Here is a 15,075-nt window from a genome sequence, read left to right as displayed (position 1 = left end):
ATTGTCCTTTTAAGAAGAAACATGTATATACAAAAGTGACTATGTGAGGATATTTTGAGAAGGTAGCCACCTGCAAGCCAAGCAGCAAGACTTAAGAAAACCTGACAACACCTTGGGTGTCTAGTTTCCAAAAGTGTAGGGAAAAAACTATTCCCTATTCCTAGTTTTGGCTATTCAGTCTATGGTATTTTGTAATAGTGGCCCTAGTAAACTAATAATACAAGAACAGACTTCACCAAAGAAGATACACAAATGCAAATAAGTACACTAAAAGAAAATTAACTTCATTAGCCACTACAGAAATTCAAATATGGCAATGGCTTATCATCACATACCTATTGAAATGGGCTAAAATTAAAAAGTACAAATTTGTTTAATATAGTTGTTACTTTGCCATCCATTTTTAGGCCCAACTTTATCTGAAATATGGTAGAACCCTGTCACCACTGACCTAGTTAAAACTCTCCTTCTTGTGTGACTGTTTGCAACAAAGTCCGTTTGTTCTTTACCTCACTGACCCAAAACCAATCACACCACACAGCATCTGACCATGATAAAAAAAAAAACACCTAATGGGCAACACCATTACACTGTAAGTAAGCTCCCTGATTTTCTCTGTTTAATTAGCCAATATGGTATACACTAGCTAATCCAAAACCCCCCACAGAAAAGTCAACAAACAGTATACTGCCATTGACCCAAAGATATCCCCTCTCCATCTTTCACCTTCTTCCCACTTTCTATTGGCACCCTTTACCTCTGGGATATGTAATAAATTTGTTGCATGAATTCTGGTTTCACTATCTCATGTCTAACCTGTCACACATACCTGACCTTAATCCCCCTCCCTATCACCGCCCCCTACCAGGACTCTCCCAGAGATTAGTTACAAGGAAAACCAAATTAGAAAGAAGCCATAATGACAGAAATAATAAAGTGACAACACCAAATGCCAGTGAGGATGCAGAGATATAAGATCAATCACTACACACTACTGGTTGCAACATAAATGTATAGCCACTCTGGAAAACAGCTTTTCAATTTCTTAAAAACATTAATATACAACTATCATGGGAGAGATGGGGATATAGCCCTGCCACAGAATACTTGTTTAGCAAATTCTAGGCCCTGAGTTCCATCCTCTGCACCAAAAAAGGAAGAGAGGGAAGGAGAAATAAAGGAAACAACCACCGTATGATTCGTACTCCTGGGTGTTTATCCCACAGAAATAAAAACTTTTATCTACATCAACATCTGTACACAAATGTTTAATAACCAACCTGTAAACAACTCAGCTAACTTACCTTAGGTAAGTAGTTAAAACTGTTGTACATCCATATCATGATATCATTCAGTAATGAAAAGGAATGATCTACTGATACACATACAACCTGATAAATCTTGAGAGAATTAGACTGAATGGCGGTGGGGAGTGGGGGCAATCCCATATGGTTACATATTATATAATTCCAATTATGTAACATTCATAAAATTACAAAACTATAGAAATGAGAGTAGATTAGTGGTTGCCAAGGGTTAATGAGAGGTTGAGAGCTGGAGGGAAAGACCATATGATCATACAAGGACAATAGAAAGCATCCTTATAGTTACAGAAATGTTCTGGACCTTAACCATATCAGTATCAGCCTCCTGGTTGTAATATACTATAATTTTGCATACTGTTACAACTCAGGGAACCTGAGTAACAGGTCCAGAGGTCCTGGTTTGTTTTTTGGTTTTTTTTACACAAACGCACATGAATCTGTAATTATCTTAAAATGTTTAAAGTTATCAACCTAAACATTTAAAACTTGTTCCATTTATTAAAAAAAAAAAAAGAATTTACTGTTCGATCGCCAGCACCACAAAAAAAAAAAAAACTGTTTTTATACTATATTATTATTAATAACAAAAATAGGGTTTTGAACAGTTCATCATGTACTTTGCAGAACTACAGCAAACAGTATTTGAGCAAAGCTTGGAAGAACCCAAGATATCCTTGTATAGACCCAAACAATGAAATATTACTCAGTGCTAAAAAAGAAATAAGCTCTCAAATCTGATAAGGACATGGAAAAACCTGAAATAAATATTATTAAGTCAAAGAAAGAAATCTGAAAAGCAACATACTCTATGATTCCAACTATATGACATTTTGAAAAAGAGAAAACTATGAAGACATTAAAAATATCAATGGTTACCTCAAAGAAGAGGGACAAGTGAATAGGCAGAGCACAGGATTTTTAGGCCAATTAAATTTTTTTGTATGACAATATACATTTGTTCCTCAATTTACAAAGGGATTAGGCCCCAATGAATTCACCATAAGCTAAAAAAGCTTTAAATAAACCTAACCTACAGTATCATGAGAGTATTCCTATATTGTTGTCCAAGAAAAAGATCAAAACTCAGTATCTGAAGTATAGTTTCTATTGAATGCATATGGCTCTGACGCTATGTTAAAAAATTTTAAGGAGAGGACCTTCTGTAATGATACACATATATTTGTTAGAACCCATAAAATGTAAAACACCAGGAGTGAGCCCTAATGTAAAGGATGGACCTTGAATGATAATGATGCGTCAATGTAGACTGACCTATTACAATAAATGCACCACTCTGTTGGTGTATGTCGGTAGTGGGTAAGATTATGTAGTTTTACAGGCAGGAAACTTATGGGAACTTCCTCTACTTTCTACTAATTTTTCCAGTGAATTTAACATGGCTCTAAAAAATTAAGTCTATAAAATTAAGTATAAAATATTCTAAAACAAAACATAAATGAATACTTTTGCTATCATAGATAACTAATCCTATCAAACAATAATCAATTCTACAACTGTATCATCTCTATCACATTGTACTATGCTATAAAAACAAAAGCAACCTGAACTTAAGTGCAATTCTGCCACTGATCAGCAAGATACTTGACTTTCTTCTGCCCGAATTTCCTCAGTGGTAAAATAGATACACAAAGCTGGGAGAATTAAATGAATATATATACAAATATGTTTAGGATAATGCCTAGTTCATAGCTATAATTTGGTGTTACCAATTATTACCATTATTTTTGTCTAGAACAGTAAGGAGATAACATTAGAAGTTCTCAATACAAAGTCTCATATATTAAATGTCGAAAGAGCTTCCTTCCCCCTCCTATAATATATGTTTCCCACATATCAAAGTGATATTGGAGATAAAAATAAAATATTTATCAAAATCATCTGGGAACTTTTTTCAAAATACACATCACAAACCCACATAATGAATTAGAAATTTTGAGGGGTTATATGTGGAAATGTATATTCTGACAAAGCTCCCCATGAGATTCTAATGTACACACACATACTCTTACTTCATCCAACAGTCTCCCCGACATATATCCATTTATAATGAAGTTATTACATATCAGAGATCAATAGAATTCTGTGTTAAAATATATTTTAACATAAATATCTTAAGAGTGTCTATGCATTGTGTACACCAAAGTTAGTAAACAGTGGCCCATGACCCAAATCTGGCCGATCACCTAATTTTATATGGTTTTATAGGAACACAGCATGTTTATTCATTTCCACATTGCTCATTCCTGCTTTCATACATCCACACTGTTGAGTGATTGCTACAGAACTCATGTGGCCCACAAACTTGAAAATATTTACTATATGGCCTTGTACAAAAAACATTTAGCAATTCCTAGTCTAGATTTAATTCATAAAGAATGCTATTCAGTAGCTCAACTAGAACATTTACTGTGATGAATAAGTTCAACGTAATTACAACATCTCTTAAAGTATGTTAAAAACTAGAAGGCTGGAAACAAACCAAATATAGAGTTCTCATAAGAGTATAAAAGACAGAAATAGTTTTGACTACCCAGCTGTTTTTCCCCCAACTCCAGCCAAGTGATCTTGGCCAATTACAGTGCCACAGTCATAGAGTATACATATAAACTATATCAGAACCAAAAACGGCACTTTTCAGTGTGGAAAAAGGGAGAATATGCAGCTATATTTGAGATATACGGTCAAAAAAATAAAAATAAATAAAGCTGGCATCCATGTCCACACTACATATAGGAAAGAAACTGCTTTCCATTTGAAGAAAATAAAGCTGAAAGGAAGACAGAGATAAGATACAGAGTTTTAGGGAATTCTCATCTCAGGTTCCAAAGTTCTTTGAGTCCAACTGCACTCTTGCCACCTGAGTTTTGGAGTTGAGACAGTAAATTTTTTTTTTTTTTTTAAACCCATGTTAAGTTTCAACAGGGTTGCTGACATTTGCAACCAGAGGATTCTCATTAACAAAAGCAAATGAGTTAACTTACATACGTATGCAAATATATTTGCATAATGAGTTAACTTACATACGTATGCAAATATATTTCTCTAAATACATAGTAAGGCTAGAAATAGAAACAAAAATCAGTATCACTGAAGATAAGCCTCAAAAAGTAAATTTTATTAAATCTATGAAGAGTAGATGTTGTGATACTTCAGTTTAATATTCAAATAATAAAAATGATGAGACAAGAAAAGGGATAAATGAATGTAAAATAAAAAGTGTTACCACTTAAAACAGGAGAACTAGGAAAAATGACAGTAGCAAGTTTTGAAATTGAGAGAAAAAAAGAAAGCAAGCAAGAATGGAAGTCACAGGTGATCTAGGCAATGAAGTTGTATACAAAATATATACTCAACCCTCTCCCCCAATGCCCATCTCCTCCAGCCATTCCCTACCTGCCTTCAGTTACCACTCAAGTCGATCACTATTAGGGGATAATTCACTGATTGGGTTAAGGCTCTCATAACCCAATTATTTCTCCTCTAAACCTTCTTCCACTGTTTCATATACAAGTCAGAGATTTCTGAAATAGAGAGCTCTTAAGACACTCTGGCAGGAGAGGGTATTTTGGTGTATGAAAGAGATGAGGTAATTTACAGAAAATGTATTAGTAGGTAAAACAGAAGATCAGTGATAGCAAGTCTGCTAGTCTGCAGGCCAGCATATGGTTATCTGTCCCTCAAAGTCTTTCTTCTAACCATTCTAGAGACAGAAACCTGACACTACTTAGGCTCCAGTACTCAATTCCAGACTTACTTGGATTCTGTCAAGTGTTTTAAGTGCATATATGTTCCTAACTAGAGCAATACCTTCCTTAAAAATATACACGATTTTTTTTTATTATAACTATCTTAATCAGCCTTTTCACTGTTATAACTAAAAGATCTGACCAGAACAACTGCAGAGGAGGAAAAGTTTTTTGGGGGGCTTATAGTTTCAGAGGGCTCAGTCTACTAACAGCCAGTTCCATTCCTCAAGGCTCAAGGTGAGGCTGAACATTAGGGTGGAAAATTATGGCAGAGGGAAGTGGCTCACATGATGATCAGGAAGCAGAAAGAGATTTCACTCACCAGATACAAAATATATACTCAAACCCTTACCCCCAATGCCCACCTCCTCCAGCCATTCCCTACCTGCCATCAGTTACCACTCAGTTGATCACTATTAGGGGATAATTCACTGATTGGGTTAAGGCTTTCATAACCCAATTATTTCTCCTCTAACCCTTCTTCCACCATTTCACACATGAGCTTCTGGGGTATATATCACATCCAAACCATAACGGTAACCTATAAAACCAAATACAGTGCTATGTACCTAATAGTTAGATGTTCCAAGATGATTCTCTTAGAAAATCACAATTTACAATCAGAATATCGGAGTTCAAACAAATCTTAGGGATCATCTAGTCTGGCCCCTTTACCTTAAATGCAAAGAAACTATTTGCAGTTAAATGCTTACTAGCTCAATAGCTCAAGGTCACAGAGCTAGGACTTTCACCCTAATCCCCTGATAATCAGTTCATCTTTTGCAAAAAGCCTTTAATTCTTCCATTATGATAAACTAATAATCATCTATTTCAACAGAAAACAAAGTAATAGCAACTTCCCTTTCAGGATTCACTATATGCCATGGCTTTTAGAAGGTTCCATTGGCTTGGCAGCCTAGGTCTTTGAAGGCTGTTTTACAAACATTACCCTACCTAATATGATAACTCCTAAAGAAAGGTAATATTAAGTCAATTTTATAAATGAGGAAAATGCAACTTACCATCATGGTAATAAGTGGCAAAACCCAGATTTTCAATTTGACAACAGAAAAATTTAGCTCTTTACCAATATTCTATACTGCCTCTCACTGAATTTACCACAAAAATGTTGAAGTCTCACGCAGTCCAGAACAATGCCTGACTCAAACAGGATAAACTAAATGCATTATTTAATTCATTAAAAAAGTAAGGTTCTCATACCCCCAAATGCCTCAAAAAAGAGACTTTCATTGCTCATTTAATTGCATAATCCTCTACTGAAGGTTTCAACAGTGGACAGTTTGCATATTAAGAAATGGCTGATTTTTTTATCCCACAAAAATTCACTTGTTCAACATATTTAGTGAAAAGCTTTTTGTGATAACGCTAAATCAAGATAAAAAGTAAAATAAAAACATTACTGCAAGATCCTATTCCACTAAATTAAAACCCACATAAGCTTCAAAATCACTCACCAAAACCAAAATAAATGTGGTAACACTTCCCTCCTTCTGAGAGAGGAAAAAGAAGTAACATTAACTGAGTACCTACAATGTGACAGTTCTTAAATCTCAACATAGTCTCACCTAATCCCTTAACAGCAAGCAAATTAGGAAACATCTCTATTTTCTAATAAACAAAGTGATGTTTAAAGAAATTATGTGCTTCATTCAGACCACTTAGCTACTTAGGAAGATTCATAATTAGAATCCAAGTCTGTCTGACCCAATGCTGTGTTCTCTAAAACGTAGTTAAAAGAACTATCACTGATCACCAAGACAAAGAATGGCTTTCTTTTCAAGGGAGACGGAAAACATTTTTTAACAAAAATACATTATCTCATTTAATCTTCTCAGTGGCCCATTAGTTAAATATTACTATCATCCCATTATTATAAATGATAAAATTAGAAATGTAATAGTATGACCAAGAACACACTACTAGGAAGCAGTAGAATACCAGGTCTGTACCAGATATAAGACACTAACCAAAGAAAAAAAATACAGAAAGACCCCAGTGCACCATTATGAGCTTAAGGTCCAAATGAATTAAACGAATTATATCTTGTGCTTGTTAGGTAAGAGGGAACAATATATGTACACACACACTCACACACACACACACACACACACACACACATATCATTTACACCAATTCTCACTTCCAATATGATTATCCTATTAAATGGCAACCTGAACACTTTCTCTAAACTTTAAGCCTCCCAATTCAGAACAATCTCTGAATTTGTTACCAATTAACATTATTCTTAAAGTGACAAACAACATACTGTTTTACAACACAAAGGTTTATGAAGAATGTACATGAAAATAAACAAACATTTAAATATATGAAATACATCCACAGAAACAGATAAGTATTTAGCAACATTTTCAAGGCATCCTCTGAAAACTACTTCATTTCTTGACATATTTTTAGGGCCTAAGTATATAAACCAAAAGAAATATCTCCAATGCCAGTTCTGAAATATTTCCACTATAGTTAAAAAAAAAAAAAAAAAAAAAAAAAAAGTTTAGTTCTGTCAGAAATCCAAAGTAGCCTTTGCTATTGCGTTAGTACCACATTAAAAAATATAACCCAGGGATATATATTCCTAAGGAATTGACCCAACTATTTCTGGTAAGCCAAAAGGATGAATGTGTGGGTGGCTGAATATTAATATAAGAGAAGGTGATTGTTATTTATATTTTATTTTAAAAAGAGGAGCTGGCTACAAACCCAGAAATAGAATCATTCTAATGTAAAGTAACCAGATTAGAAGATTTCCATGTTTGTTCACCCCATAACACTGATTTGTTTTCATTCCTGAACCTCAAAAAAACTACCTGACTTCTTCAGGAAGCCACGGCCCTCCACCAGCCCCAGGTCAATGTAGATCATTAAAACCCAGAATGCATCAAGAATTGCTTCCAGGCCTTAACTAGCCCTAGCTCAGCTACAAACTAAGAAGTAAACAAGTACAGAATGTGACTGATCCTAGAGCAGAGAACTGTTTACTTACACGGGAAGATACTCAGATTGTGATGGGAAACGTGTTGCACTCTTCTCCCCTAGCTCCTAAAAAAAAAGCGGTACTTTGACAAGCTAATGTGAGCGTGGGTCTATTCCCCAAAGTTCTGACCTCTCTTTTTCATCGCTTAAGGACAAATGCTCAAATAAGGGCACCTGGCACAAGGTGCCCGAGGTACTATTATGGCATAACGTGGAAGGACATCATTATGGCCAAGAAACAGTGAGCTAAACGGAAGGAACAGTGCCACTCGGCCGGCCCGCGAAGGACAAGAACATATCCAAAACAGACGCGCTTCCTCCTCGCCCCCTCGCCCTCCTAGGCTTGGAGGAACACCCGGGGCTCAAGCCGCGGTTCCGGGCCCGGGTCACCTGTGCACCCGCAAGGAGTGCGATGGCAGAGCAGAACCATGCACAGCCCCACCTCGGTCCTCTAGACACAGCCAGGGACTGCGTCCCAGAGCCCGCCCCGGTCGGGCCCGCCCCGCTATCTCCTCCCCCGTTATCCGCTCGCAGCCGCGCTCGGGCCTGGATTTGCCTCCCCACCCTCTCCAAGTTCGGCACGTCCCACTACCCTACACACGTCGGCCACCGCCCTCGGCGAGTCTCGGGAAGAAAGGTCGGGGAGGCAGGGGAGGAATATTCTCGGCGCGGTCCCTCACCTCTGGATGGAGAAGGGGCACGCAGCCCGCTTCGGTATCGTACTCATCCGGGCCGTCCGCCATCTTGGTGTTAAATCCCTCCTCCCGCTGCATGCCGGGAGAAAGCGTTTCACCCTCGCGGGGCTCGGGCAAAGCGGAGGGCGAGCGCCGAGGCAAGCGCGAGCCCCGCCGGAGGCGACGCGGCCGCCTCCTCCTCCCTCCCCAGCCCCCGTGACGCCCCCTCTGCCCCCTCCCCGCTCTGAGGGTGCGGGTCCCTGCGCGCGTGCGCGCTAGCACGGCCGGCCCGGGCGGGAACGCGCTCTGCTGCACTGCGCTGGGGCCAGAGGACCGCTCAGGGCGTGGGCGCCGCGGCCGGGAGGCGGGTCCCCGGCCGCAGGCAGAAGTGTGCCTCCGGCCACCCCGCGGAGGCGGCGCGGCCACGGATAGGTTCGCTTAGGGGAACTAGCGGCGACACGGGAGCCAAAACGGAGCTCCCGAGCTCCAGGCGGCCCACGCCCTGCGCCCCGCTCTCCCATCCCGGGACCCCTCCTCAGACCCCGGCGGAGCCTGCACCTGGACCCAGGGAGAGGCTCTGGGGCGCTGAGGCTCGAGTCCAGGCGCGCATCGTTCCTGAAGACGAAAGAAGCATCCCTTTCCTCCACAGTCAAAAAGGTCACCTCCCAACCTATCCTGCGGGAGTGGGGCGGGGGGTGTGGAAGAACTCATGGGACTTCCTTCTGGATAAACCTTTTTTAAAGGATCCCGGCTTGCCCTCCTTGGCCTTGCGTTAGTACCACATTAAAAAATACTTAGGAGCTTAAAGCCTGCATTTTAGTAAAACCCAGGAATTCCGAATCGAAGTCTTTTAAACTGAATTCACTGAAGCGCGACCCGGATAAAATGACTAAAGCCATTTTTAAAAGGATATTAGGACTATAAAGGATATTGGAACGTGAAGGGGAGATTGCTTCCTAGAAATGGGCTGGTGGCAGTTTTAGAAAGCATTTGTCTTTGTTTTTAGCTATTAAAGATTGTACATCAAAATAGCTCAGAGGAAGATTTAGCTGAGATCGCGAAATGTTCGTGCTACCAGCCTGTCTAATATTAAAGTCAAATCAGCCAAAGACCACCAGAAAGAAGCCTGCGGTCCTACAAAATTAGGTTTATTCGTAAATCAGGAGAAAAGGCACACCAGAGGAACCAAAGAATATGACAGGATTTAGGTTCCCGCCAAAGGATCCTGAGGAGGGTCTGGGGAGACTGGGGATCAGTTCAGGATTGGACATTGTTTCTAAATCGGGGTGTGGAAAAGCAGGAAATAACAAGGGATTGGATGTTGTCTTGAGCTAGGGCAACTTAGTAACTGGGTACCCGCAGTAGTAAATGAAAATAGCTCCTTGGTAAAGAGGATGTGGCATTCTATAGCTGCTTGTTGGCTATGAGAAAAAGAACGTTCTCTTAACTTTGCAGCTGGCTTTATACATGTGTGCCCTCCCAGCACAGCTGATTTTCATTCTTTTAGTCCTGCCCCAAATCAAGAATCTTCATGCAAAGCTAGACGGAATGAGGTGTCTGTCTTTCCAGCTTCAAATTGCTTTAAGAACCTATTCATGTGTTCAGAAATCATTTTTACTTCAGCGTTTCAGTTTTCTTCTTGCTCTTCCATACCCTTCCTTATGCCATGCATTTACGTGGAATAGAAGATGGGAGTAAGGAAAAGAAATTGAAGAGATTGAGAGGTATCATTAATAAAGTATTGAATGAATTGAAGGAGTGAAGAAACTAGGCATGGAGAACAGAAGAGAATATTTCACTAATGCTACTGTAGACGTTTTTATTTGTGACTTCTGAGAATTATATAACTTTAATATAGAGAAAATACTAAAAACTGAAAAGTTGAAACAATTTAGCTTGGGTCTGTGACTGCCTTGCTCACTGTAAGACAAATAGTTTTTAAATGAACAACTGAACTAAAAAAAAAAAAAGCAGATATTCTTCAGAAACATGTTGAATTGGGCTGTGTTCAGTATGGATCAAATGAATTCATTAGATATAATCGGAGTCCATTTGGTAATTATAGAGCTCTTAACAGCATACCCCAAATTTGAGACAATATATTCACTGAAGTGTAAGCACAGCCAAAAAGTATACTGATTGGATAGGCTAACAAAAGAATGGCATAAAATTATGGAGGAATACAGAATAGTAGCTAAAAATATATAAAAATTCTAAGAAAAGACTAGACCTTGTTAGAGAAGAATTGTGAAATGGATTTAAAGACAGGGAATAGGGTATTATAGAAATAAGGTTTCATATGTAACATCAGAGACTACTGGAGTTGAAGATGGCATTAGCAATTATTCAGGTCTAGTACAATTCTATCATTTCACAAATGAGTAAATGATGGTTGAGAAATGTAGAAACCCTCTTAAAGTCACAGAATCCCTGGTTCTAGTAGCAGGATGACATCTAGAAGCCTTTTGAATCCCCCCCCCCCCATCTACTACTCTTGCCACTACCACATATTTCTTCTCAATTATCTTCAATGATTTACTTGCTTCATTTAATACTTTTTTTAAAAATTGTGGTAAGAACTACCCTCTCAAATCTTTAAGTGCGTGGTAAGCATTGTTAACCATAAGCACAATGTTGTACACATATTTTGAACATGCCCATCTTGCATAACTAAAACTTCATATCCATTAAACAGAAACTCCCTGTTTTTCCCCCACTTCAACCCCTGCAAACCACCATTCTAGTCTTTGTTTCTATCAGTTTGACTATTTTAGATACCTTACATAAATGGAATCATGCAGAATTCATCCTTCTCTGACTGGCTTATTTCACTTCTCATAATGCCCCCAGGTTTATCCATATTGTTGCATATAACAGGATTTCCTTCTTTTTAAAGGTTGAATAATATTCCGTTGCATTTATACAACACATTTGCTTTATCCATTCACCCACCAGTGGGCATTCAGGTTGGCTCCATATCTTAGCTATTGTGAATAATGCTGCAAGGAACACGGGAGTTCATATGAATTCCTTTTGAAATCCTGATTTCAATTTTATATACTCAGAAGTGGAATTGCTGAAAGCTATGGTAGTTCAACATTTTTATTTATTTTTTTTTGAGACACTATCAGGCTATTTTCTATTGTGACTGCACCACATTGCATTCCTATCAACATTGTACAATGGTTCCAGTTTCACCATATCCTTGCCAAAATTTGTTATCTTTTGGTTTTTTGTTTGTTTTTCTAGTAGCCATACTAACAGGTGTGATATCTCATTGTGGTATAGATTAGAATTTCCCTAATAATTAGTAATGTTGAGCATCTTTTCACATACCTTTTGTCCATTTGTCCTTAAATCCTTTACCCACTTTTAATTGGGTTATCTGGATTTTTTTTTTTTTTACTATTAAGTTGTAAGAGTTTGTTGCATATTTTGGATATTAATCCCTTATTGGATATGTGATGTGCAAATATTTTATCCCATTCCATAGGCTGAGTTTACTTTGTTGGTTGGTTCCTTTGTGCTACAAAAACATTTTAGCTCAATGTAATCCTGCTTCTCTAATTTTGCCTTTATAGCTTGTGCTTTTTATGTCATATTCAAGAAATCTTTGCCAAGCCCAATGTCATAAAGCTTTTCGCATATGTTTTCTTTCTAGGAATTTTTACAGTTCCAGGCCTTACATTTCATTCTTTAATCCATTTAATTTGATTTTTATGTGTGCTACAAGATAAGGGTCCAATTTCCCTTTTTGCATATGGATATCCACTTTCTCCAGCACCATATGTCGAAGAGAATGTCCTTTCTACATTGTGTATTCTAAGTACCATTGTCAAAGATCAGTTGACCACGTATGTGTAGTTTATTACTGAGCTCTCTCTTTATCTATTTTTATGCTAGTCCCATACTTTTTAAATTACTCTAGCACTCTAATATATTTAAAAATCAGGATATGTCATGCCTCTTTGTTCTTTCTCCAGATCATTTTTGGCTATTCAATCTTCTGTGGTTCTGTATGAATTTTAGGATTTTTTTCAACTTCTATAAAAAATGCCATGGGGATTTTGAAAGGGATTGCATAGAATCTATAGATCATTTTCAGTACTATGAACATTATAAACAATATTAATTTAATTTATGAATGTTAATCAAATCTATTAACATGAGAAGTCTTTACATTTATTTGTATTATTTTAATTTCTCTCATCAATAAATTGTGGTTTCCATTGTACAAGTATCTTACTTCTTTGGTTAAGTTTATTTTTATTTTGTTCTTTTTGATGCTGTTGTAATGGTATTGTTTTCTTTTTAAGTAGTTCATTGTTAGTGTATAGAAAAATAATTGATTTTTATATGATGATTTTGCTGACTGCAACTTTACTATATTCGTTCATTCTAACATTTGGCAATTACTTATTAAACATTTGTTCTGCATGAATATTGGAAACAATAACCACAATGTAGTCAGAGATATTTTTAAGATGTCAGTCAGATTATTTAGCCCAGCTAAATACTATTATGTAATCATATGAATTCATTAAATATATTAATGATAAAATGTTCTTATAAGCCATTTCACAGATTTCTATGTCTCATTGGAATTGTGGACTCTAGAACTAAATAGAATACTGACTACTTAGAACTGGGATGAAACAGGAGTTGAAAAGAAAGCAAGTACATAAAACAGTACTCCTATTTTAAGCAAAGTGGAGACAATTTTTTTTTTACAGTCATATTCAGTGTGAATCATTGATGTAGAAGAAATAAAACTGGAACATTAAAGGAAATGTGTGAAATTTGGCATGGGTAATGGCCAGCTCCCAAGGAGGCTACCATTGATTCTTGCTTCCTGGCATTCTCACCTTTACCCTCACTGACACTGAGTAGGGTTGACCTGTATAACCAATAAGATATTATACAAAAAAGGGGTATGACTTTGGAGGCCAGGTAATACAATGCATCATGGTTTCTGCCTTGTTCATTCTTATATCCCTAACTTGAGGGAGCCAGTAGCCGTATCATGAAGACACCCAAGGAGTCCTGTGGTGCTGTCCATCTGGCACAAAGCTATTGCCTGCTGCTAACAACCCCTGCTGACTTACCAGGCCTGTGAGTAAGTAATCTTAAAAGTGGATCCACCAGCTCCAATCAAGCCTTCAGATGGTTTCTAGCCCTGCTGATACCTCAACCACAAGCTCTGTAGAGACCCTGAGCCAGAGCCCCCTACTTAAGCTTCCCCTGGATTTCTGATCCACAAATTTGTGTAAAATGCAATTATTTATTTTCTTAAGCTGCTAAATTTGGGCATAATTTGTTATGCAACAGTAGATAATACAGTGTGTAAAGCCCGAAATTGTGTAGTTATAAGAATCCAGCAGGATGAAAACATTCAATCACTTATCAGAACTGGTTATTTTTCCCCTAAACTTGCTTCCTTAGAAGGAATATATACATGTTTTATTATTACTCATTGCTTTTATTAGGGGAGGTGTAGGTGTGTATCTTAATTTGTTTTGTGTTGCTATAACAAAATACCTGAGGCTGGGTACTTTATAGATGATGAACATTTTTTATATGTGGGCTAGGTACTTTATATAAAAAGAGATTTATTTAGGTCACAGTTGTGGAGTTGCAAGAGCATGACACTAGCATCAGCATCTGGTGAAGGCCTCATTCTCAAACTAACCCATTCTTGCAAGACCTAACACACCCCTTGAGATCAATGTTAATCCCTTCATGAGTGCAGTTCTGACCCAATCACCTCCCTTAGGCCCCACTTCTTAAAGGCCCACCAATTTTTAATACCTGTACATTGGGGACCAAGCTTCTAGCACATGAACCTTTGGGAAACAAAGCATAACAGTGTGATATGCACATCTCTCCTTTCCAGAGATTGTTTAAAGACAAAGCTGTTCACATTCCTTAAGAGAGTGGAATTAGTGCTAATAACTGGGAGTCAGCCTTCAAGGGTTATCAATATCTTTTGCAAAAAAGAGGATAGAAACTTTGTGTTGAGAAAAATGAGGATTTGAAGCAATGTATGTATTGAAGGGATAGAGAGAGAAAATGAAGTGTTAAATCTGAACTTGTCTACAAATATCCAGCTTCCAGACCTGTAGGTTGATTTCACTCAGGAAAGAAGGGATCCCTAGAAAGGGCAAGATTCCTTACAGACTTTTCAAACCTCTCAACACCTTCCTCATTCTATATGTCAGGGCAGATTTCTCTTGTTATGCGCCAATGATCCATCATTTTACTACTCTTTAGGAATAACTCAAGTTGTGGCCATGGTAGGAA

General features: G+C 37.8%; 1 protein-coding gene across 2 annotated transcripts in view; it reads right to left on the bottom strand.

Annotated features, from left to right (window-relative positions):
• Positions 1–9,437, bottom strand: part of Zdhhc17 (zDHHC palmitoyltransferase 17) — a 94,739-nt gene extending 85,302 nt beyond the window's left edge. Inside the window, exons 1-2 of one of the 2 annotated variants that reach the window (XM_076854897.1) lie at positions 9,334–9,437; positions 8,782–8,868 (exon numbers count right to left, since the gene is read on the bottom strand). In XM_076854897.1, the coding sequence (XP_076711012.1) occupies positions 8,782–8,844 (63 nt within the window). In that variant the 5' untranslated portion in view covers positions 8,845–8,868; positions 9,334–9,437. Of the gene's footprint in view, positions 1–8,781; positions 8,969–9,333 lie in introns of those variants that run through there. The other variant, XM_076854896.1, reaches the window with a different exon arrangement.
• Positions 9,438–15,075: the final 5,638 nt, after the last annotated feature.

Source organism: Callospermophilus lateralis, chromosome 4 (assembly GCF_048772815.1).
Source record: "Callospermophilus lateralis isolate mCalLat2 chromosome 4, mCalLat2.hap1, whole genome shotgun sequence".
Taxonomy (NCBI): Eukaryota; Metazoa; Chordata; class Mammalia; order Rodentia; family Sciuridae; genus Callospermophilus; species Callospermophilus lateralis.
The sequence above is the reverse complement of the archived record's forward strand: the minus strand, read 5'-3'. Positions and strand labels throughout refer to the sequence as shown.